This window comes from Hylobates moloch, unplaced genomic scaffold (genome assembly GCF_009828535.3).
Source record: "Hylobates moloch isolate HMO894 unplaced genomic scaffold, HMol_V3 SCAFFOLD_1, whole genome shotgun sequence".
NCBI classification, from domain to species: Eukaryota; Metazoa; Chordata; class Mammalia; order Primates; family Hylobatidae; genus Hylobates; species Hylobates moloch.
The window spans coordinates 232593012-232619010 of NW_026652276.1; the positions used below are offsets into that span (position 1 = coordinate 232593012).

General features: G+C 35.8%; 1 protein-coding gene across 11 annotated transcripts in view; it reads right to left on the reverse strand.

Moving 5' to 3' along the window:
- Positions 1–25999, reverse strand: part of KMT2C (lysine methyltransferase 2C) — a 312192-nt gene that overhangs the window by 129565 nt on the left and 156628 nt on the right. For all 11 annotated transcript variants that reach the window (XM_058428262.1, XM_058428277.1, XM_058428284.1 and 8 more), the window contains exons 7-8: positions 10600–10762; positions 1362–1533 (exon numbers count right to left, since the gene is read on the reverse strand). In XM_058428262.1, the coding sequence (XP_058284245.1) occupies positions 1362–1533; positions 10600–10762 (335 nt within the window). The remainder of the gene's footprint in view (positions 1–1361; positions 1534–10599; positions 10763–25999) is intronic.

Consider the following 25999-nt stretch of genomic DNA (forward strand, 5'->3'; position numbering starts at 1 on the left):
AAAACGGGAATAATAAAGATTACTGTGAGAATTAAATGTAATGCAGGTTCAAGTGCTTAGAATGTCTATTAAGCAATTAAATGCTGAATAATTATTTCAAAATACGAACCCTGTCATAATTATTAAGAATTATAGTTGAAAACCTAAAATCTTTCTCTAAACACTCTTCTGCCCCCAAAGATTGGGCCCCTGTCCTATAGCATTATCTCTGTTGAGACTTTTGATTACTAATCAATCACTTTCAGATACTATGATTTTAAATTCAAGAGGAGGGGAAAAGAAAAAAACGGGGAAAGCAAGAAGAGTTGAGAGAGGAATCTCTGAATGAAATCTGGGGGATAAATAGAAGTCAACAGGAAGATGGGTCAGTTGGCCCCCAATTATTATTCAGTTCATCCTCTCCATAAAAAGTCACATGTTTTATCTCTTCAGCTACATGGAAAGATCTTGGAGGACAAGTACTCTTCCTTCAAGTTCTTTTAATCCTTCCCAAGAAACTGAGTGCAGATACAAGGTATCGAATAAATGTTTACTAAATATTTGATCTAATTTTTACCAAAATATGAAGGTACACAGTCCTATTTATGTCACATAACTCTAAGATATTGATGCTTATTTCTTATCAAACTAAATACTAAAAACAGACTGATCATGGCAGTTGGGCATAATTCTTGCTGGTTACAACAAAAATTCTCAACCTGTAAATTAAGATGCTGGTAACATCCCCAAATTATCATGCCCATTAGAATCATGGGGTGCAAGCGGAAATCACAGAAAAGACTGGAGAAATGACCAAGAGATGAAATACAATAGGAAAAGATAACCCCCTTACAAATTTGTAAATGCCACATATTTCGTTTTGGAATTATGCTGACCAGGATCTACTCAAGGTGGCTTTTAGAGAGATGCAGATGTACATTAAAATAATAGTAGAAATTGTCCTTCCTGGAATGGAAATTCAAACACATGACTGATTTTTTGGCTCAACTCTAATTCTTCTACTTCTATAGTTAGAGGTTTAAATCCTATTAAATCTCCTCCCCAGTACCTCTCAAGAAAAGCTACTTTATTCTTCTAATGCTTGTTTTAAATTAATATCGCTTATTTTTTAAATTGTTGGCAAATTTAAATTAGCTCTTTATAGACAACCAGAGCAATTTAAATGATTAAAATCAGTTTTGTTTAGACTTCTTTCAAAATAATATGTTAATATGCAGTAATTTTTTAAGTATGATGAAGTCACTCTGAATGAATATAGCTAAAATATGAACCACCTCTATTATATTACACAAACCTTTAGCACCTGTAATAGGGTCCCTCTTAAACCCAATACACAGCTTTGAATTGAAATTAAAACTTACTTGCAGTTCTGGCACACTTTGCACTCAGGACATTGCCAACCTGCACGTTTTAATGGAGTAACCGCTATATCCAGGCACATTCCATGATAGTGCTGACCACAAGTAGTACAAAAGAACTGATCTAAGAGGTCTCCCGGGCTGTCGCACACTGCACAGTTTGCATCTTCCTTTGCTATAATTAACAGTAAAACAATGAAATTGTTGTATAAGAATTTAATTTTTTTCTGACTTTACAGTAAAATCATTTGAAAGGATTTGCATCATGAACCTTTCAGACATTTGAAGTTATTCACGTTGAATTGTCATCTAATCAGAAAGAGGTATCAATAAAAACACTGTAGCGTATTTAATCTAAATGTAACCACATTAAATTTAATCGTATAGTTTTGCAATTATTTGTGGCTATATCTACTTGAGACCATAAGCAGTTCTTCTTTAATTTTCTATACCTAATGCCAATGATAATGCTGGATACCTAATTAATGCTCAATATATGCTTACTGGAAAGAACCAAACAAGGAAAATACTGAGAAACGCTTTGCAGTGTAACATAAACATTTTCTTTGAATGTTATATTTTGAAATTACAAAATCAGATAAGAGACAAAATTAAGAAACGTTAATATCAATTAGACTAAGATGCTTCTTAAGCATAAACAGACTATTCAAATCATATAAGGGCTTTTTTTAAATTACTGGAAAATGTCTTATGTGGAAGAACATTAAAGACAGAAGCTACATATTCATACACAAACACATTACTTAATATACTAATTGTATATTCATCTATATTAATTTCTAGTTGTAAAAGCATTAAAATCCGCATAATTATGGACATCATCCATCCCTAAATGTGGATTAAAAGAAAATGTACTAACAGTTCTTTTACCACATAAAACAGAAAATATAAGGATAAACTGCCCTGCCAAATATACAGTTAAACTTATGCATATTGCAAAATAAGAAGGAAAATAATGTATTCTAAAATCATACCAATCTTAGATAATGTATAAAAAATATGCCTGTATATAACAAGTATCGCAAAGTACATGAATCTTTTCATTTTTTGAAGGTTTGATCATTCCTATCTATTATTCTGACTCATATGTTCCTTCTTTTCCAGTCAAGCTTATCATACCAACCTTAGATAATATATAAAAATATGCCTGTATTTAACAAGTATCACAAAGTATATGAACCATTTTTTTTTCCTTTTTTTGAGACAGAGTTTCACTCTGTCACCTAGGCTAGAGTGCAGTGGCGCGATCTTGGCTTACTGTAACCTCCGCCTCCTAGGGTTCAAGGGATTCTCATGCCTCAGCCTCCCCAATAGCTGGGATTACAGGCATGTGCCACCATGCCCATCTAATTTTTATATTTTTAGTAGAGACGGGGTTTTGCCACATTGCCCAGGCTGGTCTCAAACTCCTGAGCTGAACCAATCCTTCTGCCTCAGCCTCCCAAAGTGCTGGGATTACAGATGTGAGCTACTGCACTCAGCCTTTTTTCCATTTTTTGAGGTTTGGTCAATCCTACCAATTTCTCTCTGACTCATACGTTCTTTCTTTTCCAGTCAAGCATCTTGAAACAGAGTAAAAATATATTTCTTTTATTTGTACCGGAGTCTGCAAACTTTTCCTGAAAAGGGCCAGATAGTAAATTTTAGGCTTTGGAGCCATAGCAGTCTCTGACAAAAAAAGCAGACTTTTTGTTTTTATTTACACTCTTTTAAAAATGTAAAAATAATTCCTCGCTTGAGGGCAGTACAAAAACAGGCTTCAAAATTTGGATGCTGGCTGGACCTCTGACATACTTCACGAAGTCTGGCTTAGCATCTAATACTCATCTGAAGCTACATTAGTGAGGCTGCCAATGCCCATAGGAAACCAGATTGTTACTTTTTAGTCTTTGGCTTTTTTGCACTTTGTAGCATTTGCATTGCTAGCCACTCCCACATTAAAACGCCCCTTTCCTTAGTTTCTATCATGGCAACTCTCTCCTAATTTCTCCTTAGTTTTCCCCTACTTTCATCTCATCCTCCTTTGTTGGCTTTTGTACCTATACAATCTTTCTAAATGCTGGGGTTTCTTAGGATTTCATCCTTTTCCTTCTTTCCTAATCCCCCATAGTTTCCCTTTGTGATCACATCAACTCTCACACCATAAAATGCCACCATGATTCCTAAGTCTGTATTATTGGCCCTAGAATTCTTTCATAAACCCCAAACCTTTATTCTTCAAGTCTTACTGGATCTCAGTAGCCAGATGTTCTAAAAACACTCAAACTCAACTGCTCTAAAGTGAAACTTTTTTAAAAAACTGAAACATCATCCATTTTTCTCAAGAATAGATAAAGGCAGAAACCTTAGTATCACTGTTGACTCTGAACTCAGCCCCGACCCAACACATCCAGCCAGATCCCAATTCTTATGTATTAAACCTCCTACACATCATTCTTCCTTGTATGTTATAGTTTAGTCTATCATATTAGGTTGGTGCAAAAGTAACTGCAGTTTTTGACATTACTTTTAACGGCGAAGACTGCAATTACCTTTGCGCCTACCTAATACTCTGTCTCGCTAATTGCAGTATCTTCTGCATCAAATCATCTCTACTTATGGTTCTGACATCGTCTCTAAATCATTTTCTACACATCCAGAACAATCTTTCAAAAATGTAAATCTAATTGTTAACCTCTGTATAAATTAAAACTCCACCAATACCTCATTTTTCACCTAAAAGAAAATCAGAATTTTCAAGTATGAGGCAAAAAGGCCCTTATCTCCCTTTCCAACTGAATCTCAGAACCACTCACTATTTCGTGGTCATGGTGGGATGTCTACCATGCACCTCACATAACATGCTATTCATGTCTGTGTGCTTTTACACATTCTGTTCCCTCTGCTTGAAATTTTGTGTTTCTGTTGTGCTCCCAGCCTTCAAAACTCTGCTCGTGGCCAGGCACAGAGGCTCATGCCTGTAATCCCAGCACTTTGGGAGGCCAAGGCAGGTGGATCACTTGAGGTCAGGAGTTCAAGACCAGCCGGGCCAACATGGTGAAACCCCATCTCTACTAAAAATACAAAATTAGCAGCGTGTGGTGGCACATGCCTGTAGTCCCAGCTACTCAGGAGGCTGAGGCAGGAGAATCACTTGAACCCAGGAGATGGAGGCTGCAGTGACTGGAGTTTGCGCCACTGCACTCCAGCCTGGGTGACAGAGTGAGACTCTGCCTCAAAAAAAAAAAAAAAAACTCTGCACATTATTTCCTGAATACCTATTACCACCCCCAAATACCCATTTAGTTGTTGAGTATTACTTTTACCCATATGCTTACAAGAAACTTCTATTACCTATCAATTAATTACAGCACAACTCTATGAATCCTTGAAGGACAGGGGCCTTAACTTTTTTAACTTTGTATCCCCAACTGCCTAACATGAATCAAGTCTTATTGAACATATTTTAAGTGAAGGACTTACTGCTGAAATCACTTTTAAATGGCTCTTTAAGTGACAGGCATTTAAAATAAATCATTAATCTAACAATGGAAGCATCATAAATTAGTTCATTTTTGATAGAAAGGACACAATTGGGATGTTATGTTTCTTAATATTAAGAGTGTACCAGTATTTATCTTTCAAAATATGTACATTTAAAAATTGATCTCTTCGAGACCACGGTGAAACCCCGTCTCTACTAAAAATACAAAAAAATTAGCCGGGCGTGGTGGCGGGCGCCTGTAGTCCCAGTTACTCGGAGAGGCTGAGGCAGGAGAATGGCGTGAACCCAGGAGGCGGAGCTTGCAGTGAGCCGAGATTGCGTCACTGCACTCCAGCCTGGGCGACAGAGCAAGACTCCGTCTCAAAAAAAAAAAAAAAAATTGATCTCTTTTTGCTCACCGTAATACTTTTAAAAATTGGGGGAAATACTCAACTAATTATCAGAAACTAATTATCAGATAATCGATTCATTTTTCTATTATACTTTCCTAGGAACACTAAAATGCTTCTGTGAAACTTTCTAGAGTTTGCTCCCCTGACACTTCAAGTTGCCATGGTAGCTACTAGCGACATGTGGTTTCTGAACAAGTGAAATGTGATTAGTTCAAATTGAGGTGTGCAGTAAGCATAAAATGCACACTGGATTCCAAAATCTTAATAGAGGAAAAAGTATCTCAAAATTTGAAATATTACTATTTTGGATTACTGAATTAAATAAAATTTATTACAATTATTCCCAAATGTTTCCTTTTACTCTTTTTAACATACCCACTAGAAAAATTACTTATGTTGTTCACATTGTGTTTAGGGTGCACAGCACTGTTATATACAACAAAGTCCGCTCTGCAACAAGACAACTGTCACTGTCACAAAAATCACTTTTTAGACTATGATGATTTCCACCAATTCCTTACTGACAACCTTGCTGTGTTATTTGATGACTATGGATCATTGGTAATAAATTCGTCAAAGAAAAACATCCATGTAATACATCTGGTGCAAAAACACTTAATATGCGTTATGTGAAAAACAATAATTTTTAAAAGCACTACACAAAGAAATGAGGTTGGTTCCAACCCTCCCAGTCAGGAGAAGATGTGTGGGAATACTGAAACAACCTTTTGGAGGTCATGTATAAGATTATCGATACAGGCCGGGCGCGGTGGCTCACGCTTGTAATCCCAGCGCTTTGGGAGGCCGAGGCGGGCGGATCACGAGGTCAGGAGATCGAGACCACGGTGAAACCCCGTCTCTACTAAAAAATATAAAAAATTAGCCGGGCGTGGTGGCGGGCGCCTGTAGTCCCAGCTACTCGGAGAGGCTGAGGCAGGAGAATGGCGTGAACCCGGGAGGCGGAGCTTGCAGTGAGCCGAGATTGCGCCACTGCACTCCAGCCTGGGTGACAGAGCGAGACTCTGTCTCAAAAAAAAAAAAAAAAAAAGATTATCGATACTACTGGATAGCTTTAGTGTCATGTCAGAAATTAAATATGAATATTTAGACACACATATGTCTGTAAGCCAGAGACGTTAAGTTTAAAGCAATAATCAACTAAGAAATTTTTCTTTAAACAGTTGAAAAAGCAAAAAGACAGGCTATAACTAAAGATAATTTAAGAGGGGAGAGGAGTAAAATCCAGGTCTATTTGGCTTCTAAGATCAGGCTCTTGACTACTAATCAAATTGACTCCTCAGCAAACTTTACTACTGATCAATGAAAGTGATGAGTATTGGAGTATACACAAAAGTAGACATGAAATGCCAACAGTGGCATACAATGAAGAAGCTAAATGAAGTAAAGGGAGCAAGGTTCTTATAGCAGGAGAAAAGTGAGAGGAAACAAAATGATCATCTTTAGAGAAAGTCATTTCCTAACAGACAGCTGTAAAAAGAAAAGATAAATAAAAAAGACAAAAACACTGAGCTTAAATTAGAACAGAGCTTATCATAGATCCTTAAACTTGATGAAACTATTGCTTAAGAAAGTCCAGACAACACATAAGAATAAAAGCATTGGTGAACAGCAACAAAAGTCAAAATAGCTGTCAGTGTGAATTTAAGAAGGACCAAATCAGCATTGCTTTCTAATTTCCATCACACCCTATCATCTGCCAATTTTCATTACTGGCAGGACACTGTGCTGAGTGATTTGTCTATAAAAGAGAATCTCTGGAAAGAAAAAATAAATCATGGATGTCATCCAAAGAGGCTAGACCATATCATTGGCAGGTAGATAAGAAAGGTCAGAGGACTGACAGAATTTAGGGTAAAAGAAAAGCAGCAGGACTTAATGTCAAGAAATACAAAGATAACCAAAAAATAGAGGCGGGAGTTAAAGCTTAGGTGAAGTAAAAGGAATTAAAGCTAAATGATGAGTAAATACACTGAGGAACAGGGGGTGAAGTAAGATATGTAGCATTTTCATGTTTAAACCTTGCAAAGACTTCTCATTGCAGACGGAAGAGAACCCAAACTCCTTCCCTTGCTTACAAGGCCTACATGATCTAGCCTTTGTTCGCCTTGATGTCTCTACTACCCACCTAGTAGGCTACTATGCTCCAAGTAAAATGACATGCTGTCTGTTCATGAATCATGCCAAGTCCATTCCTCAAGGTCTGTGCAGTGGTCTGTTCCCTCTCCCTGGAATGTTCTTTCCTCTTATCTTGCATGATTGGCTTCTTGCCATCCAGTTTTCCTATTCAGGAAGTGTATCTGGTTGTATCTCCTAGATGGATTTTTAGTGTAATATTTCCAGACAAGGTTAATGTATCCTTGTATCATCATGAAAATAATGTTGCAACAATGACCAGCCATTTACCTATGATAGAGCACCCTAAAAGGGTTTCCTGATGAAAATCTTGGCCTTCTTCACAGATACTCTCTTTAGTGGATTTCTTTATAATGAGATGCATGCTTTTGTTAAATTTCACAACTTTTATGAAAAGATGTCAACCTTACTCCTAACTCAGTCAACTATCACAGCTACTGCTCTGCCCCTTAGGAAGCAACAGAAAATACATATACTCAATACGTATTATCATTCTCATAACTTAAGCCTTAGATAGCAGGTAAAATAACTGCCTTTTTTAAAGCAATTAATATATACAAGGCACAATGTGATGTGAATTCCATTCACTGTTTTCATTTAACCCTCATAATAACACTATGATTTAAGACAGTATCATTTTAAAAGCATAAAAAGTAAGTTCTGTCATGACACACAATTAGGATAGGAAGAAATACTTATAAAAGACGTTAAAAAGGTGACAAAACATCCTATCTGCAATATTCTTTAAATTATATCCTTGGAACTTAATCCAAGATTATGATCATCTTAACAGATGGGTCAGAACGCTGTGTAGTTAGAATGCACTGTTTAAGATCCCCAAGGAGGCCAAGCATGACAGCTCAGGCCTCTGTATCCCAGCACTCTGGGAGGCTGAGATGGGCAGATCACGAGGTCAGGAGTTCGAGATGAATCTAGCCAACATAGTGAAACCCCGTCTCTACTAAAAATACAAAAAAATTGCCGGGTGTGATGGTGTGCGCCTGTAATCCCAGCTACTTGGGAGGCTGTGGCAGGAGAAATCACATGAACCCAGAAGGCGCAGTTTGCAGTGAGCCGAGGCCACACCACTGCATTCCAGCCAGGGTGACAGTGTGAGACTCCATCTCAAAAAAAAAAAAAAAAAAAAAAAAAAACCGGAAGAAATCTAATGTAGTCATTTAGGCCTTGATTTTACACCACTGACTTAATCTGAAGTCTGCTATAAGAAACAGCCCTATGCAACTGGTATTTTTCTACTGCAAGGTGGCTACTTTAAGACAATTTTTCATTGCATTGTATCAAGTGACGTCTTGTTATTATTATATCAAGTGACGTCTTGTTATAAATAGTAAGAATCAGATTAAGGGCTCATATTTCCTTCTTTGTACTGACTGCTGAAAAGGTATGGGGCCAAATTTGTGGTTACGTCTGGAATTATATATCTTTGGGGGGGTCTCTCTATTACCTTCATATTTATCCTATCTAAATTTTCCATTGCCAAATTTCCTTACTTATTTTTAGTGTTATACTATTGCTCATGTATTTTTACGAGTCTCCATAAGTCTATTTTGGAAAAAGGCAGAGTACTCATAATTTTAGTATATCTTTTAGCTTTATGTTGCCATAAACCTTTCATTATGTACATGATCAACGACAGCAAATTATCTCACCTCAGTGTTTACAGTTTATTATTTTACAAACTGATTTATGATTGCTAACATGTAACTGAAGGTATACACTATTAGAACACAGTTTTCAGTAGAAAGTAGCACTGCCATTAAGTAATAAAATGTTCTAACATTAGAACAACATTCTTATGAAAGTATGCATGTTGTTTACTGAGGTCTAAAGCATGACTAACTACAAAAGGCTGAATAAAATTCAGATTCTTACATACACACAAAATTGCTTTACTGAGATGACAAAGTATACTTATTATGCCACCCAGAATATAATCCACTCTGATAACTGCCAGTTTATGCACTTGCTGAAGTAACTCAGTACATAAATAGTAGCCATAACAGTTGCTGTGCATGAAAGTTCTTCTCTTCCAGATTTAAGAGTGTACAATCTAAAGCATTTTAAAACTTTAAATCCCTTATTTATTAGCCTAAATATAATTTAAAATTTTAGTTTGCCTTACCTATAATTTGTCTGTACACTAGGTTACTAAGGGTGATATGATTACATATGTGGACACAAAATAATTTTAGTGGAAAATGAAATTACGGTACTCAACAAAGATAAAGGGTAATGATCACGTAGACTAACTGTATTTGAGATTAGTTTAAGCCTGGGGTAGCTATATTATGTTTCACAGACCTGGATAAGATAGGAAAAAAGCTTTTATCAACATTGCTAAGGAACAGGTAAAAGCTAACATTAGGTAACTAAGAGGTGACATAAAAAAGACTGAATAAAATATCATGGAGGTTTCATAATGAGATTCGAAATTCAATAGACTAGGAGAAAAAAGATCCCCAAACATACATGCTCATTGGGAAAACACATAGTAAGAAAAAGGAGAGATCTGTATTTAATGATACAATAGTAAAGAGTTATAATTTCCTGTATAACATAAATTTCAAGCATTTAAACATTTTCATTGAATTATAAAATACTATCTGGAAAAGAAAAACAGCACAACTGCAGATTATAGATGACTAAGATAGATGAATCATGAAAAGGTGCTAGCAGAGATTTCTATTACAGCTATCAGGGATACACAATTTCTAAGAATTTCAGAAGTGTCTGGTGTTCCTATTAACGTAAATCCTGAAATAACACCTGAGTGAACTGTCTTCTAAATCTTCAACTGTATGGCTTTTTAGTGTAAAAGATGCTGAATACTGACTGACTTTTTAATAAATTATTTTATAGTATAAATCAGAAATACTGCATAGTCCCTATTTATATCTTTCTACAGTGGTTTTTAAAATGTTTTAAGAATAAAAAACATGCAAACTTTATTTGATTTTTCTGAGGAAATAACTTTTTGGATTTAATTTCAATGAAACCATTGATAACATATCCCTCCCCAATAATCTCTGGCAACGATCTCTCAGATTTTAAAGATTATGTATTATTACCTTTTAATACAAGTAGAATAGCACTCAGGGAATTTACAACATTTGTTATTTTCAGTAAATACACTGGTTGAAGTTTAACAGTCTATCCATAGTAAACTTACATCTTTCAGGAGCCTGGTCAATGTGCTCTGGACAAAGCAGGAAGATGTGACTGAAATCCTGAAAGGTGCCGGCTCCTGCAGCACAAGGATAATGATACATCTGGGTACATTTCTCTTCACAGCATTTGATAGTGGCTCCAAGGTGCTTACAAAATGCACATCGCTGAAAGGGGTAAAGGAGAGAAATCTCTTTACAAAACCTTGAAAAGGAATATTCAAATATAAGCTGGGAAGGTATAAAAAACTCTGTACATCACAAGTAAAACAAACTGAACCTGCAAAATATTAAACAAAGGATTCATTAAAAATAATAAAATCTACATTACTCAACTTAGTGCTTCGTGTGCTACCAACTCATCCTTCCATTCAAATTAGAAAGTCAGAATTTCATTTTCCTTATATTTTCAAAAATAAATTTTGAAGCATTTTTGAAACAAAACCTAAAGATTTTTTTTTAAAAGCAAATAGTAATATGGTTAAAAGGGCAGGTTTCTATATTGAGGATTATTATAAAGTTTTTAAATCCCACCAAAACTAGTAATAGGAACATATATTATTTATGAGACATATTACTATTTTTTACCCTGCCTAAAAATAAATACAAAATAAACTCATCAATTATAAGTTAACAGGGACACAAATGGTTAAAGACTCACACACACAAAAAAAACCTACATACTTCAATGTAGCAATCAATTTAAAATTTCTTAACAAAAGATGGAAATGCGGGGGAAAAAAAATTAGTCATCTGGTCTCTTTCCCATTTCAACCTGCCTCCATTATCTTGCAAGTGGTAAAACACACAGAAATAAGCCCCAAACAAGAAGGGCAGTCTAGGGCAAGTGAACACATAAGAAGTCAGAACAAATTATGTAAAATGTTGCATTTACTTATTCAGTTTTCCCTTAGAATGATTCACAAACTCTTCCTCATTCTCCCAAGTCCACTTTGAGCATCGTTTTCTTTGAAGAGAGTTTGATGGGCCCTGTACTATACAGTATGAAATCTCTCTGTGGGAAATGACTATCTAACGTATATTTTTGTTTACACCATTACATGGTACTTACTTGCTTATGCCATTACATGATCAGTTTATCTTTTTCTCATCCTAGTCCAAGATCCTTCAATTGAGGCACCATACTATCTTTGTATCCAAAGCACCAAAAATGCTGCTTGAAATAGGCCCTAATAGATAGGTGTTCCTATACATATACCAAAAAGACTTAACTTTTGGTGAGCTTGTTTGTAAGTGTGGCTCATAAACAGCTTAGCTGAGATAACTGGAGCCTCATGTAACAGAGACAGTTGGACCCTGCTAACATTACTGTGGATATCTTCACGTGTTACTACACTGACTTTATATTCTGCTAATTAACCAGGGACTACAGCAGTTAAAATTATAATTGTTTTCAATGTTTTATGTATAAATCTGTATATCACATACTATCAAACTCTTCCTCACTGTCATCAGTCTACTGCACTGAATCAACATAACAAAGCTAAGTGACTCTTGAGGGCTGAATCAGAAAGAAGAAAGAGATACAAAAATTTGGCCGGGCCCAGTGGCTCACACCTGTAATCCAGGCACTTTGGAAGGCCAAGGCGGGCGGATCAGGAGGTCAGGAGATCGAGACCATCCTGGCTAACACAGTGAAACTCCATCTCTACTAAAAATACAAAAAATTAGCCGGATGTGGTGGCGGGCGCCTGTAGTCCCAGCTACTCAGGAGGCTGAGGCAGGAGAAGCTTCTAAATAATGCATAAACACTGATTACTGTTGTGACACTTTAGTTTTATACAATATTTATAAGTATACAGAAAAACATTTCAGTGCTATTTTGGCACTCAAGAGTATTAATGCATTAGAAACACAGAAAAAAAATAAATATTTGTCTTCATTGATAAAGTGTAATAACCAGCTTTTACAAGAGAGGTAATTTTTTATATTATAACTCCCAAGGTATCTAAATATGTTTAGTGCATTAACAGAACCCAGAATTAACTACAAATACAACACCTTGGTAGTCTAAATATCCAAATAGAAAGGCCACGTAAATGTCGAAAGAAAAAGTACAATCAGTTGAAAAATGTTTATAACAACTCATTAACATAACTAACTTCTGCTAAGTTGTTAAAATCTAAAATCACTTATTTTGATACCATATGGCAAGTTTTACAGAAGCCTTTTGCACTAAAAATAATCTTGGCAGATAAAATATGAGAGGTAAGTATATAATAACAGAAAATAATTTAAATTGACCAGCTTCTCAATGTCTTTCTCATTTTAGAAACACCAATATGTTCTCTTAATCATATTGGTGTTTCTAACCTGCAATGAAAAATATTGTATTACTTTAGCTAAACTACTATGAAAAGTACTGGAATATATCTAACATACTAATTTACAATATCATATAAAGATATCAGTGAATAAAAGAAGGAAAAGAAAACACTACATTTAGGAGAACGCTTCAAACCCATCTGTTACAATTACATAGCTAATGAAGAGCACTCAGCATTAAAAGAAAATGTTTACTATATATACATAGTCTGGAATGTATCTTCCTAAACCAAATAAAAAGTCCTTGTAAAATCGTAGACAATATCAAAGAATGGATTTCCACAGAGAACTTCTCAAATGTCAATACTCTTATACACTACACATAAAAGAAATCAAGCAAGTTAAAATATTAATAACATATTAAGTAATAATAATACATAAGTAACAATTACGAAGCTAATTAACATTTGGGGAGGAGGGATAAAGTAAACAGCTCTTGGCCGGGCATGGTGGCTCACACTTTTAATCCCAGAACTCTGGGAGGCTGAGGCAGGTGGATCATTTGAGCTCAGGAGTTCAAAACCAGCCTGGGCAACATGGTGAAACTCCATCTCTACAAAAAATACAATAATTAGGTGGGCATGGTGGCATGCACCTATGGTCCCAGCTACTCACGAGCCTGGGGTGGGAAAATTGCTTGAGCCCAGGAGGTTGAGGCTGCAGTGAGCTGTGATCACACTACTGCACTCTAGCCTGGGCAACAAAAGTGAGAACCTGTCTATAAAAAAAAAAAAAAAAGCCCTTAAATGGTGTATCAACTAAATGGTTTATTTCAATCAATAATGAAAATTCCTAGACAGCATTTTTTTCTTTTCACTTTTATTCATCATTAAAAAGACAGGGAGTAAGAAAAGGAAAAAAAGTAACATGTTATAATAATATTTTCCCATATTAATCCAAGAACACAATAACAACAACAAAAAAAAACTCAGTGAGAACTCATATTGCCAATTTTAAGAACGAGTCTGAGGAATTTTCAAAACTTTTATTAGATTGAAGTAAGAATCTGTCAAAATGTATCTATAAAACAAAACAGAATGTACAAAATTTCTGAGATTAAAGTTGTATCATAAAAAAATACCAAGAAGTTAAACATCCCACAGTTCATTTAATTAATTATCCAGTATTTATTCTGTACCAACTATAGCAATGGTTTTAGGCTACGTGCTCTAATAAATAAGTATTATAAGGCTCCCCATGCTCCAAATTTGTTTTTAATCTTCACCAATCTTTTTTTAGTATTAGGCAACTAGGATTCTCCCAGGATGCAGTAATTAAAGAACAAGGATGGAAAGTAAGAGAAAGAGGTAGAATGACATGAAAATCTGATCCAGAAGGTCCAATGTCTGTTTTATATGAGTACCAGAAAGGGAGAAAATAGGAGGGATTATAATCACCAAATTCTAAAGGAAAAGTTATGTAAATATCTAATAATAAAAGCTAACATTTAATTAAGCATAATCCTCATTCAACAGATGAGGAACCTAAAATCCAAAGAGTCATTATCACTGTTCCACTTATCTCTACATCCCTACAAAAATACCCACTCTTGATCTGTAACAATGCCTCCTTAAACTCCCTGAATGGCAGCTTCAGGTAAAAACTTCCCAGAAAGTTTGAAATAACAAGGATAAAAGGAAAATTCTCGGAGCCACATAAAAAAGAAAACAGATCATTACAAAAAAAGAAGAATCAGGCATCAGTTCTCATTACCAATACTGAATTAAAAAGAAACCCCCCAAAAAATCATTATTTTCCTAGGTCTATAAAAAATTATTTAAAACCAAAATTTTATTGTCTGTTAAGCTAACATTGAAGGCCATGGATAACAAATGTAAATAGGTTAAATTCTCTAGTAAAACACAGCAACTTTCAAAACATACAAAATATACTACTTAACACATACACGTATTTTACATATAACTATACTACAGACTTCATTTATGTATGTGTGTGTGTGTGCACATATATAATATAAAAAGAATGAAATACTTTGGATATTTGTCCCCGCCAAAATTTCATGTTGAAATGTAATCCCCAATGTTGGAGGTGGGGCCTTATGGGAGGTGTTTGGGTCATGGGGGAAAATCCCTCACGGCTTGGTGCTGTCCTTGCAATAATGAGTGAGTTCTCACAACATCTGGTTGTTCAAAAGTGTATGGCATCTCCACCCCTCTCCTTTGCTCCTGTTCTTGCTATGTGAGATGCTTGCTCCCCCTTCTCCTTCCACCATGATTTCAAACTTTTTTAAAAATTTATTATTTATTTTTTTGAGACAGAGTTTCACTCTGTTGCCCAGGCTGGAGTGCAGTGGCCCGATCTCGGCTCACTGCAACCTCCGCCCCCCCAGGTTCAAGCAATTCTCCTGCCTCAGCCTCCCGAGTAGCTGGGATTACAGGCACCTGCCACCGGGCCCAGCTAAATGATTTCAAACTTCCTGAAGCCCTCGCCAGAAGCAGATGGCCAGCACCACACTTCCTGTACTGTCTGCAGAATTGTGAGCCAATTAAACCTCTTTTTGTTATCAATTACCCAGCGACAGGTATTTCTTTACAGCAACACAGGAGCGGCTATATATATATACGTATATATATATATATATATACACGTATACATATATACACACATATATACATATATACACACATATATACACACATATATACATATATACATATATATGTGTGTGTGTGCATATATATGTGTATATATATATTCATACATATGCACAATGCACAGTGACATACACAATTCAAAAACAGACTTGAGGGGAAAAAACACAAATTCTATCCAAAAAAATGCAGGTATAGCAGTAATTGCAAAGAAATAGAATTTAAACTAAAAAGCAGTGAACAAGTCGAAGATAATATTTCATAATAACATAAGTTTTATGTTACAGTGTAAATTCCAAAAGAAGCCAGTCATTAAAGTTTATAAACCTAATAAATATATATCACATATAAAAAGTAAAGCTGAGCAGAAATAACATGCATAGATTAGACTTTAACATAGCTCTCAAATCAGGATATTAAGTAGATATGAAATAAATAATAACAATGATCGGGTTTGATTCAAACAGACACATAAAATACACACAGTTCTCTATATACCAAAAATAGAGAAAACATTCTACTCAAATGTACATAGAATTTTCAAAAAAAATTAACCTGTATGGTCATAAAGAAATGTCCACATATTTTAAAAAGCAGGTATTTCCTAGGTTATATTCAGTAAAAGCAGATGTGTCCCTAGACCTAATACAATAAAAATTAGAAATTCACAATATAAGGATAAATTCCCAAATCTACCCACTGGCAAAATTTAAAAGTCCTTTCTATATAACAGCAGAGTTTCAATCAAGAAGAAAAATCACGTATTATTTTTAAATGATTAAGAAACATCAAAAAATCTGTGACATGGCAAATGTGGTATTCAGAGGAAAAAATATAGCTTCAAACATGCAAAACTGTAAGACTAAAGAATTAAAATAAATAATGCCCGATTCAAAAATTAAGCCAATAAGAATCAACATATAATCCATGAGATTCGCAATCTAGGGAAGTAAGCCCACCCTAATACTGTGTTTATGAAAACGCTATTAATGAGATTCGATGTTTAAACAACTGTTCGCTTTAGAAAATGAAATAGAGCTGACTGAAATAAAACCTAATCTATGAAATTATTCTGTATATGAATTGACCTGAAGTAATGAACAGTTCAGTGACTGACTCATAATTCTTCTTCTGGTCCAGGATAATCATTCTAGTTGGCATACTATTAAACACACATTTCTGATTGAAACATCTGCTAAAAAAGTAACATCAAACGACATTACAAAATCAAAATGGAGACTGCTAAGAGTGGGATTTTTCTCCTGCCAGTATCTTTCCTTTCTGACACATCCTCCTCACTGCTGCCACAGTAATCTTTCTAAAGGAATACAAATATATTCTGAATCAGACGCAAACCCCTCAATACAGAATGCGTGGTAGGCAGTATTCTAAAATGCCCACATACCACCAACCCCACCAAATTCCCTACCCTAATACAGAGGCTGTAAATATGATGAAATATCATGGCAAGGATAATGCCATTAATATATTATATGGCAAAGGAATTCTGCAGATGTGATTAAAGCCACCAATTAACTGCCTTTGAATTAATCAAAAGGGAGATTTGCCTAATCTAATCAAATAATCCCTTTGAAAGCAGAGTTTTCTCCAGCTAGCAGCAAAAGGGAAATTCACAGCAAGGGAACATTTCAATACACTGTTGCTATCTTTGAAGATAAAAAGAGCCAGGAGCAAAAACCAAAGAGTGGCCTCTAGGAACTGAAAGTGACCCAGGCCAATAGGCAGTAAGAAAATGGAGGTGGCTCACGCCTGTAATCCCAGCACTCTGGGAGGCCGAGGGGGCCGGAGCACGAGGTCAGGAGATTGAGACCATCCCGGCTAACACGGTGAAACCCCGTCTCTACTAAAAATACAAAAAAAAAAAAAAAAAATTAGCCGGCATGGTGGCGCACATCTGTAAGCCCAGCCATTTGGGAGGCTGAGGCATGAGAATCACTTGAACCCAGGAGGCAGAGAATCACTTGAACCCAGGAGGCAGAGGTTGCAGTGAGCCGAGATTGTGCCACTGCACTCCAGCCTGGGCGACAGAGCAAGAATCCGTCTCAAAAAAAAAAAAAAAAAAAGGAAGAAAATGGCGAGCTCAGCCCTACAACTGCATAGAACTGAATTCCTCCCACACCTGAATGCGCCTAGAAGAGGATTCACACCCAGAGCCTCCACCCAGGTAACACCCTGATTTGAGTCTTGTGAGACCTTAAACAGAGGGCACAATTGAGCCTGCCCTGAGTTCTGACCTAAGTAAATGGGTGCTGTTTTAAGATATTAAGTTTATGGTAATTGCTTTATAATAATAGATAACAAATAGAGCAGCATTTCAAGGCCCTCCATGCTTTGGTCTCTGCCAAACCACTATTACATTTTTAATATTTTTTTAAACATTATACTTATTACACAATGTCTTAACACTATGAAGTAAAAATGTAAATATTTTAAACTCTGGCTTGGAAATGAGGAGGCAGAATCTCAGATATTTTCCTAAAATAAAATAGGAGAGGCAAGCTTTCTGAGTCCACAAAAGTGCCCTCTACCTATTGGGTCAAAGAAAAAGTAATTTCTCTATTTGTAACAACATACATAAATTATAAACCCTGAAGAAATAGGTCCCTAATAGCTATAATCTTTAACATAACCACAAATAAAAACATGAATAAATCTGACTACATAAAAATGTAAAACCTATGTGGTGAGAACACACATTACAGGAAAAAACATCAAATGACAAAAAATAACCTCCAATTTGAATTACAAATATCTAGTATCCTGGATATATAAAAATAAAGCATGTAAGTTATAAAAATGAGTATAATTTTAAAATAGACAAGGATACTTTATAGAATTTCATAATTTAAGGAAGGCATAAAGTTAGCCAATAAACTATGGGTAATATGCAAGAATCAGTAAGCATTATTACTTGCCAGCAACTAAGCCAAGTACTTTATAAGAATTACTTCATTCCCATCTACGCCAGGCACAGTGGCTCACGCATGTAATCCCAACACTTTGGAAGGCAGAGGTGGGTGGATCACCTGAGGTCAGGAGTTTGAGACCACCCTGGCCAACATGGTGAGACCCCGTTTCTATTAAAAATACAAAAATTAGCTGGGCCTGGTGGCAGGCGCCTGTAATCCCAGCTACTTGTTAGGCTGAGGCAGAACAATCAGTTGAACCCAGGAGGTAGAGGTAGCAGTGAGCCGAGATTGCACCACTGCACTCCAGCCTGGGCAACAGAGTGAGACTCCATCTAAAAAAAAAAAAAAAAAGAAATTACTTTATTCCCATCTAACCACCACCATTTTAGGTAGATATCACTATTTTTCATTTTACAAATGAAGCAGAGGGGTTAAATTTCCTTGTTCAAGCCCATAGAGTCAGGAAATGAAAGAGTAACTGAACTCAAGGAGTTCATAAATAGTTATATACAACTAATAAAGACAAATTCATCGACTATGGAAATGTACTGAATACTTTGTCTTGTTTACATAATGGTTTTTATTTAGGTTGTAAGAAAATAACATATAGCCAGGCATGGTGGCTCGTGCATGTAATCCCAGCACTTTGGGAGGCCAAGGCAGGCGGATCACTTGAGACCAGGAGTTCGAGACCAGCCTGGCCAACATGGCGAAACCCCATTTCTACTAAAAAAAAAAAATACAAAAATTAGCCAGGCGTGGTGGTGCACACCTGTAATCCTAGCTACTTGAGAGGCTGAGGCAGGAGAATCGCTTGAACCCGGGAGGTGGAGGTTGCAGTGAGCCAAGATTGCGCCACTGCACTCCAGCCCGGGTGACAGAGCTGCACCTTGTCTCAAAAAAATAAAAAAGAAAAAACAAAGTAAGAAAAGAAAGTAGCCACTTTGGGGAATCAATAAAATACTCTCAGTGTCAACCAAAAGAAATGTACTGCAATGTTCACAGAACACAATTCATAATGACCTCAAATTGAAAGTCCTCAAAATGCCCAACGGTAAAATAAATAAATTATAGTACTCTTAACAACAGAATACTATACATCAATGAGAAAAATAAACGACTGGAAGGAACAATTTGGATTTATCTCACAAATATATACGTGAAAGATGACAGAAAACAGTACTTAGTAGCTCAATTATACAAAGTACAAAGCCAATTACACAAAATACAGACATAGGCAAGACTCACCTATGTTGTTACTAGATGACTGTGCATGTCTTTGGGGAGTCAGGAATAGTAACCAACAGGAGGCTTGAATGGAATTTCTGGGGTGCTAGTTGTTTCCTGATGTGATTTTAGTATATAGGTTCTAATACTTGGGGTATTCCTAGAAATGTGTACCTATTATTCACTTGCCATATATATATATATATATATATACACACACACACATACACACACACATATAGCGCTATATATATATATACACATATAGCGCTATATATATACATATAGCATATAGCAATATATATAGCCTATATATACAGCAAAGTGAATTTTATATATAATTCTTCAACATATTTTTAGAAAAATTAAGTTTTTTTAGAAAATTAAGAGAATTTTAGATAAAAACTCAACTTTTAATGGAAAATATTTTCCTTTTTCTTTCTCACATGAAATTCTACATCAAGGTTAGTATCCTACCTGGTATCTCTCCAATAGTGGGTTAAGAGTTTGTTTTCTTCTCAAGTAACCTGTATTATATTAGGATGATATTAACTGAAATAATCATATAGATGAATGCACCATAAAGCTAATTCTAAGATATCTGTCCTTAGCCAAAAGCAGAAAAGGGATATACATAACTTCCACATAAAACATCCACCCCCATTTTTTTGGTTATTCTTAAAAGCTCATAATGTATACAATGATAAAATTTATTGTTTCAAATTAGGGTTTTTGAAATTGAAATATTAAACATGTTTGCTTAACACAACTTTAAAGTTAATAAGAAAACACTGCATATTACAGAAGAGTTAAATACTTCAAAAAGTAGGAAAAAATTTAAAAGCTTTCATTTGAGTAGGAGTAAACAAAGACACAGTAAGAATCAAGTTAGTTGGATACACTTAAATCATGTCTTTTAAGAACATAAGAACAGATTATTTGCTTTCTCTTTAGTCCAAAACCTTGGTGTAATTTTAGTCCAAATTTGAAACTAATAGAAGAATACTCAGCTTCTTAAAAGTTTTATTTCAAGAACAGTAAAAGAACTTCTGGTCTTACAAACATTAGACAGATAAAACGAGTTTCTCCAAACAGATGTATGTAAAAATCTAGTATATATACCCCCAAGCTGAGTCAATAAGGTGAACCAGATTCTGGTTGAATGGAATCCTTGAAATATAACTTTGGTGAACAAACTGTTTGTGTTTTCCACTTTTCTTAAAAAAGAAGTGATAAAGCAGATTTCCAGTAACTGCCGAATGACAAAATGCTACTTACCAGGTAAAAACCACTACCAAAAATCAGAATCACAGCAGGGCTATCAGTAAAATTATTAATGCCACAAATTAACATGATGTTAACAGCTGAATTATGCATCAAAAGAGTATTTATATAATCACAGCAAATAACTCAAATCTTTTACATCACTAGTAAACTCAAAAAAAGATAGCAAAAAGCAGTAACATTAAATTTCATTATTGATCTACTAGCTTTAACTATTTAATACTGGTACACTTAGTTTTGATTACTTTGAAATTGAAAGAAAAACAATATCTTTTAATGACTTTCAGTTATAGGAAAGATGATATTAAAAGAAAATATACAACTATAGCTTAGCTACAGGTATAAAATTGTTTTAAAGATATGTAATTGTGCTATTGAATTAAACTGAAAACATAAATATCAACTCATGATTTTGAAAAAAAAATCTTTTTTATGTTTGGTTTTGGTATAAGGAGAGACAAGTAAGTCAGAAGAACAGAAAATACAGAAATAGACTCATTTTTCCATATTCAATTAATTTTTGACCAAGGGGCCAAGATAATTCAAGACAGCAATAAATAATCTTTTAGAATGATGCTGGAACTGCTAAATAATCCATATGGAAAACTAAGAAACATGAATCTTATCTCATATTCTCTTATCATATGTGTAATTTAACCATAAATGGATTTTTTAAACCTACAAGTAACACTGGAGCAAGCAAAGATTTTTTAATAAAGCAAAAAGAGCATAATTTTTTCAAATTCCAAAAAATTAACAAATGACAAACATCATCAAAATTAAACCCTCTGCTGTTCAATAAACATTGCTAAATAAATGAAAACAAGTCACACATTAGGCAAAAATATTTATAAAATGCATCTCCAATAACTGACTTCTGTGAATAATATATAAAAAAAACTCTTACAACTCAAGAAGATGACAAGCAAATCAATTGGAAAAAAATGGTGGGAGAGACAAAATACTTTAACAGACATGTCACCAAAGACATACAAATGGCAAAAAAAGACATAAAAAGAGGCTCAATCTAATTAATCATCAGGGAATGCAAAATCAAACCCACAATAAAGTATCACTAAATGCCAACCAGATGGCTAAAATTTAGAAACAGTGGCAATATCCAGTGCTGGCAACAATGTACAGCAAATGGAACTCTCAGATCTCTAGAAATGGAAAAGTATACAGACACTTTTTAAGAAACTGTGAAACTGTTTTCCAAAGTTAAGAATATATTTCCAACAAGTCAGAAATTCCAGTCCTAGGTATTTACCCAAGAAACATGAAAAGATACATCCACACGAAGCATGTTACATAAATGCTCACAGCAGCTTTATATACTGGCCAAAAATTGAACGAAACTTAACTGTAAGCTAGTGAATGGACCAATCTCAAAACCATTATGCTAAGTAAAAAAAGGCAGACAGAAAAGATTCTATACTGCATGGTTCCATTCATATATTAGTCTAGAAAAGGCAAAACTATAGGAAAGCAACATATCGGTGATTGCCAGGAGCTGGAGTGGGAGGTAGGCAGTAACTTCAAAAGGTCATGAGCGAATTTATGGGTAAAGGGTCTATTCTGTATCTTGACTATGATGGTAATTACATGACTGTTCATATTTACCAAATCACATTCAATACACACCTTAGAAGGAGTGAATTATAGTGTATGCAAAATATACCTTAACAAAACAATGACTCACACATAAATTTATTTATTTATTGGGTAACAGCATAGGGACTAATACAGAATAACTTTCCTAAAATGTCTCAAATCTGAAGAAAATGTAAAAGCTAACTAATTGAAGTTACCTGTAAATAACCAAAAACTGGCTGGAATGGGAGGGCATTTTACCCTTGAAAAAAAAGTGGAATATCATTGGCTAAAATCTGTATTTAAATAGAGTTTCAGTCTGGGCGCGATGGCTCCTGCCTGTAATCCCAGCACTCTGGAAGGCCAAGGAAGGTGGACCACCCAAGGCCAGGATTTTGAGAGCAGCCTGGCCAACATGGCGAAACCCTACCTCTACTAAAAATACAAAAATTAGCTGGGTGTGGTGGTGGGCACCTATAGCCCCAGCTACTTGAGAGGCTGAGGCACGAGAATCACTTGAACCTGGGAGGTGGAGGTGGCTGTGAGCCGAGATCACGCTATTGCACTCTAGCCTGGGCGACAGAGACCCTGTCTCAAAAGAAAAGAAAAGAAAATTCTACAACTAATAAGTATAGTAATTTCAATGAAAATTTCAGTGGATGGGCTTAACAAGAGATTGGTAGAAAATTGGTCCATCTCCTTGAAAATACACAAATAGCGTATCTATTCTGAGGAACTAAAAGTAAAAACACTGGGAAGAAAACGAATAGATCCTCAGTAATCTACAAAATATCAAATATACTAACATTCATGTAATTAGAGTTACAGAGGAAGAGGAGAGAGAAATGAGACAGAAAAAGAATAAGAAATAAAAGTCAAGCTTTTCACAAATTTGGTGAAAAATATCAACTTACAGTTTCAAGAAGCTCAGCAACCCCCAAGCAGGATGAATACAAAGAAAACCACACCTAGGCACATCATAGTCAGACTGCTGAAAACCAAAGATAAAGAGAAAATCCTGAAAGCAGCCAGAGAATATCAAAACATTATTATATACATGGGAATAATGATACTACTGACACCACACCTGACTTCTCATTAGAAACCATGGAAGACAGGAAACAATGCAACATCTTTTAAATGCTTGAAGAAGAAAAACATAATCATCCCAGAACTCTATATTCAGGGAAAAAAGGCAAAAATGAATGCAGACTTCCACTTCCAGACAAAATGCAGAAAATGTACTTTTCCCTGTTCTTTCCACTAAATACAGCTTTAGAAACCCTTGGCCGTGATACATAAGACAAACAAAAGAAGACAACAAAACGTAGAGAGAGGGCAGACCAATTAGGGCTTCAGGTGCCAAGAAACAAGAGGATGAATTCCCTAGGTTTCCTTTCTGACTCATATATACAAGAAAAGTTGCTAGAGAAGCAGACAACTCAGAAACACCAACAGGCACACACATATGTAAAACTCCAAGAAAATTCTGCTGTCTCTTGTCAAAAGAGCAGGGAAGCAGCAGGCTACCAAGACAAAAAACTCATAGACAACAACAAACCAGTTTAAGCCAAATGGTACAAATAAAAGCCCAAGCCATATATCTTTGCAAAGACTTAAAAGGAGGGCATGGTCAGCCATTCCCCACTCCTACCCACAGACAACATGATACCACAGCAGGCCAAGTGGGGACACAGGACATTCATACCCACTGAGCAGTAACGTGGCTTCCTCCATCTAGAGTGTGGATGGAAAAAAAGTGGGGAGCCTGAGTTCAACACCTGCCCAATGACAAGGACATATCCCCATCCCTCCCTCTAAAGAGATACGACAGGAGAGGCCTACTGGAGAATCAAAACTCAAAGCACTGCCCAGTGATAACTTAATCACCCCTCCATCCCAGTGTCAGTGGAGGCCAAGTGAAAAGCAGGAACCCTTTGAGCCAGGGTGGTATTCACAAAGGTATAATGCAAGTCCAGAGTTTTCACTCCTACTCAGCATTTACTAGGTGTACGTCTCCATCAGTGAGTCAACAAAGGCCTATTATGGAACTGCAATCTTCACATACACCTGGGAGTAGTAACAAGGCTGTGCCCCGCCTCCACCCCAAAAGCAAAGTTTCAGATAAATCCTACTAAAAGGGGGGATTTAAATAAAATGCAGAGCTTCATAACACAACACTTAAAATGCAAAGGATTAAACCAAATATAACACGTCATACCATACTAAGAACCAGGAAAATCCGAACACGAATTTGAAAATAGAGTCAAAAGGTGCAAACAATGAGAATTCATAGATGTCATAAGTATCTATCAAAGATTTTAAGCTATATATTATAAAACTGCTTCAACAAGCAATTACAGCCAGACACAGTCACTCACGCCTGTAATCCCAGCACTTTGGGAGGCAGAGGTGGTCAGATCACTTGAGGTCAGGAGTTCGAGACCAGCCTGGCCAACATCATGAAACCCCACCTCTACTAAAAATACAAAAATTAGCCAGGCATAGTGGTGCACGCCTGTGATTCCAGCTACTCAGGAGGCTGAGGCATGAGAATCACTCGAACCCAGGAAGCAGAGGCTGCAGTGAGCCGAGATCATTCTACTGCATTCCAGCCTGGGCAACAGAGCAAGACTCTGTCTCAAAAAAAAAAAAAAAAAAAAAAAAAAAGCAATTACAAACATAATTTTGAAACAAAGGAAACAATACAAAGTTTCACAAAGAAATCAAGAAAGAAACAAATACTAAGTTGAAAACTAAAAAATATGCTAACAAAAATAAAATACAAACTAAGCTGAACAACAAAATGGGAGAGATTACCCAACCTAAACAAGAGAGGAAAATGAACTGATTTTTTAAAAAAAAAGGGCGGGGCGGGGGGGAGACACGGTTGCTCAGGCTTGTAATCCTAGCACTTTGGGAGGCCGAGATGGGTGGATCACCTGAGGTGAGGAGTTCAAGACCAGCATGGCCAACATGGCAAAACCCTGTCTCTACTAAAAATACAAAAATTAGCTGGGCATGGTGGCACACACCTATAATTCCAGCTACTCAGGAGGCTGAGGCAGGAGAATCACTTAGACCCAGGGGCGGAGGTTGCAGTGAGCTGAGATCACACCACTTCACTCCAGCCTGGGCAAAAGAGCGAAACTCTGACAATAAATAAATAAATAAATTTTTTTTTTTTTAAAGACATTAAAGACACTTGTGGGACTATAATAAATGATGCAACATTCCTGTCACTGGAGTCTCAGAAAAGGAACATGATGCAGCTGAACAATTATTCGAAGACCCACAGATTCAAGAAATTGAATAAATTCAAAGAGGATACACACAAATAAATCAATGCTAATATATATCATAAACTTCTGAAAACTAATGACTAAACGAAAAAACCTTGAGAGAAATAAGAG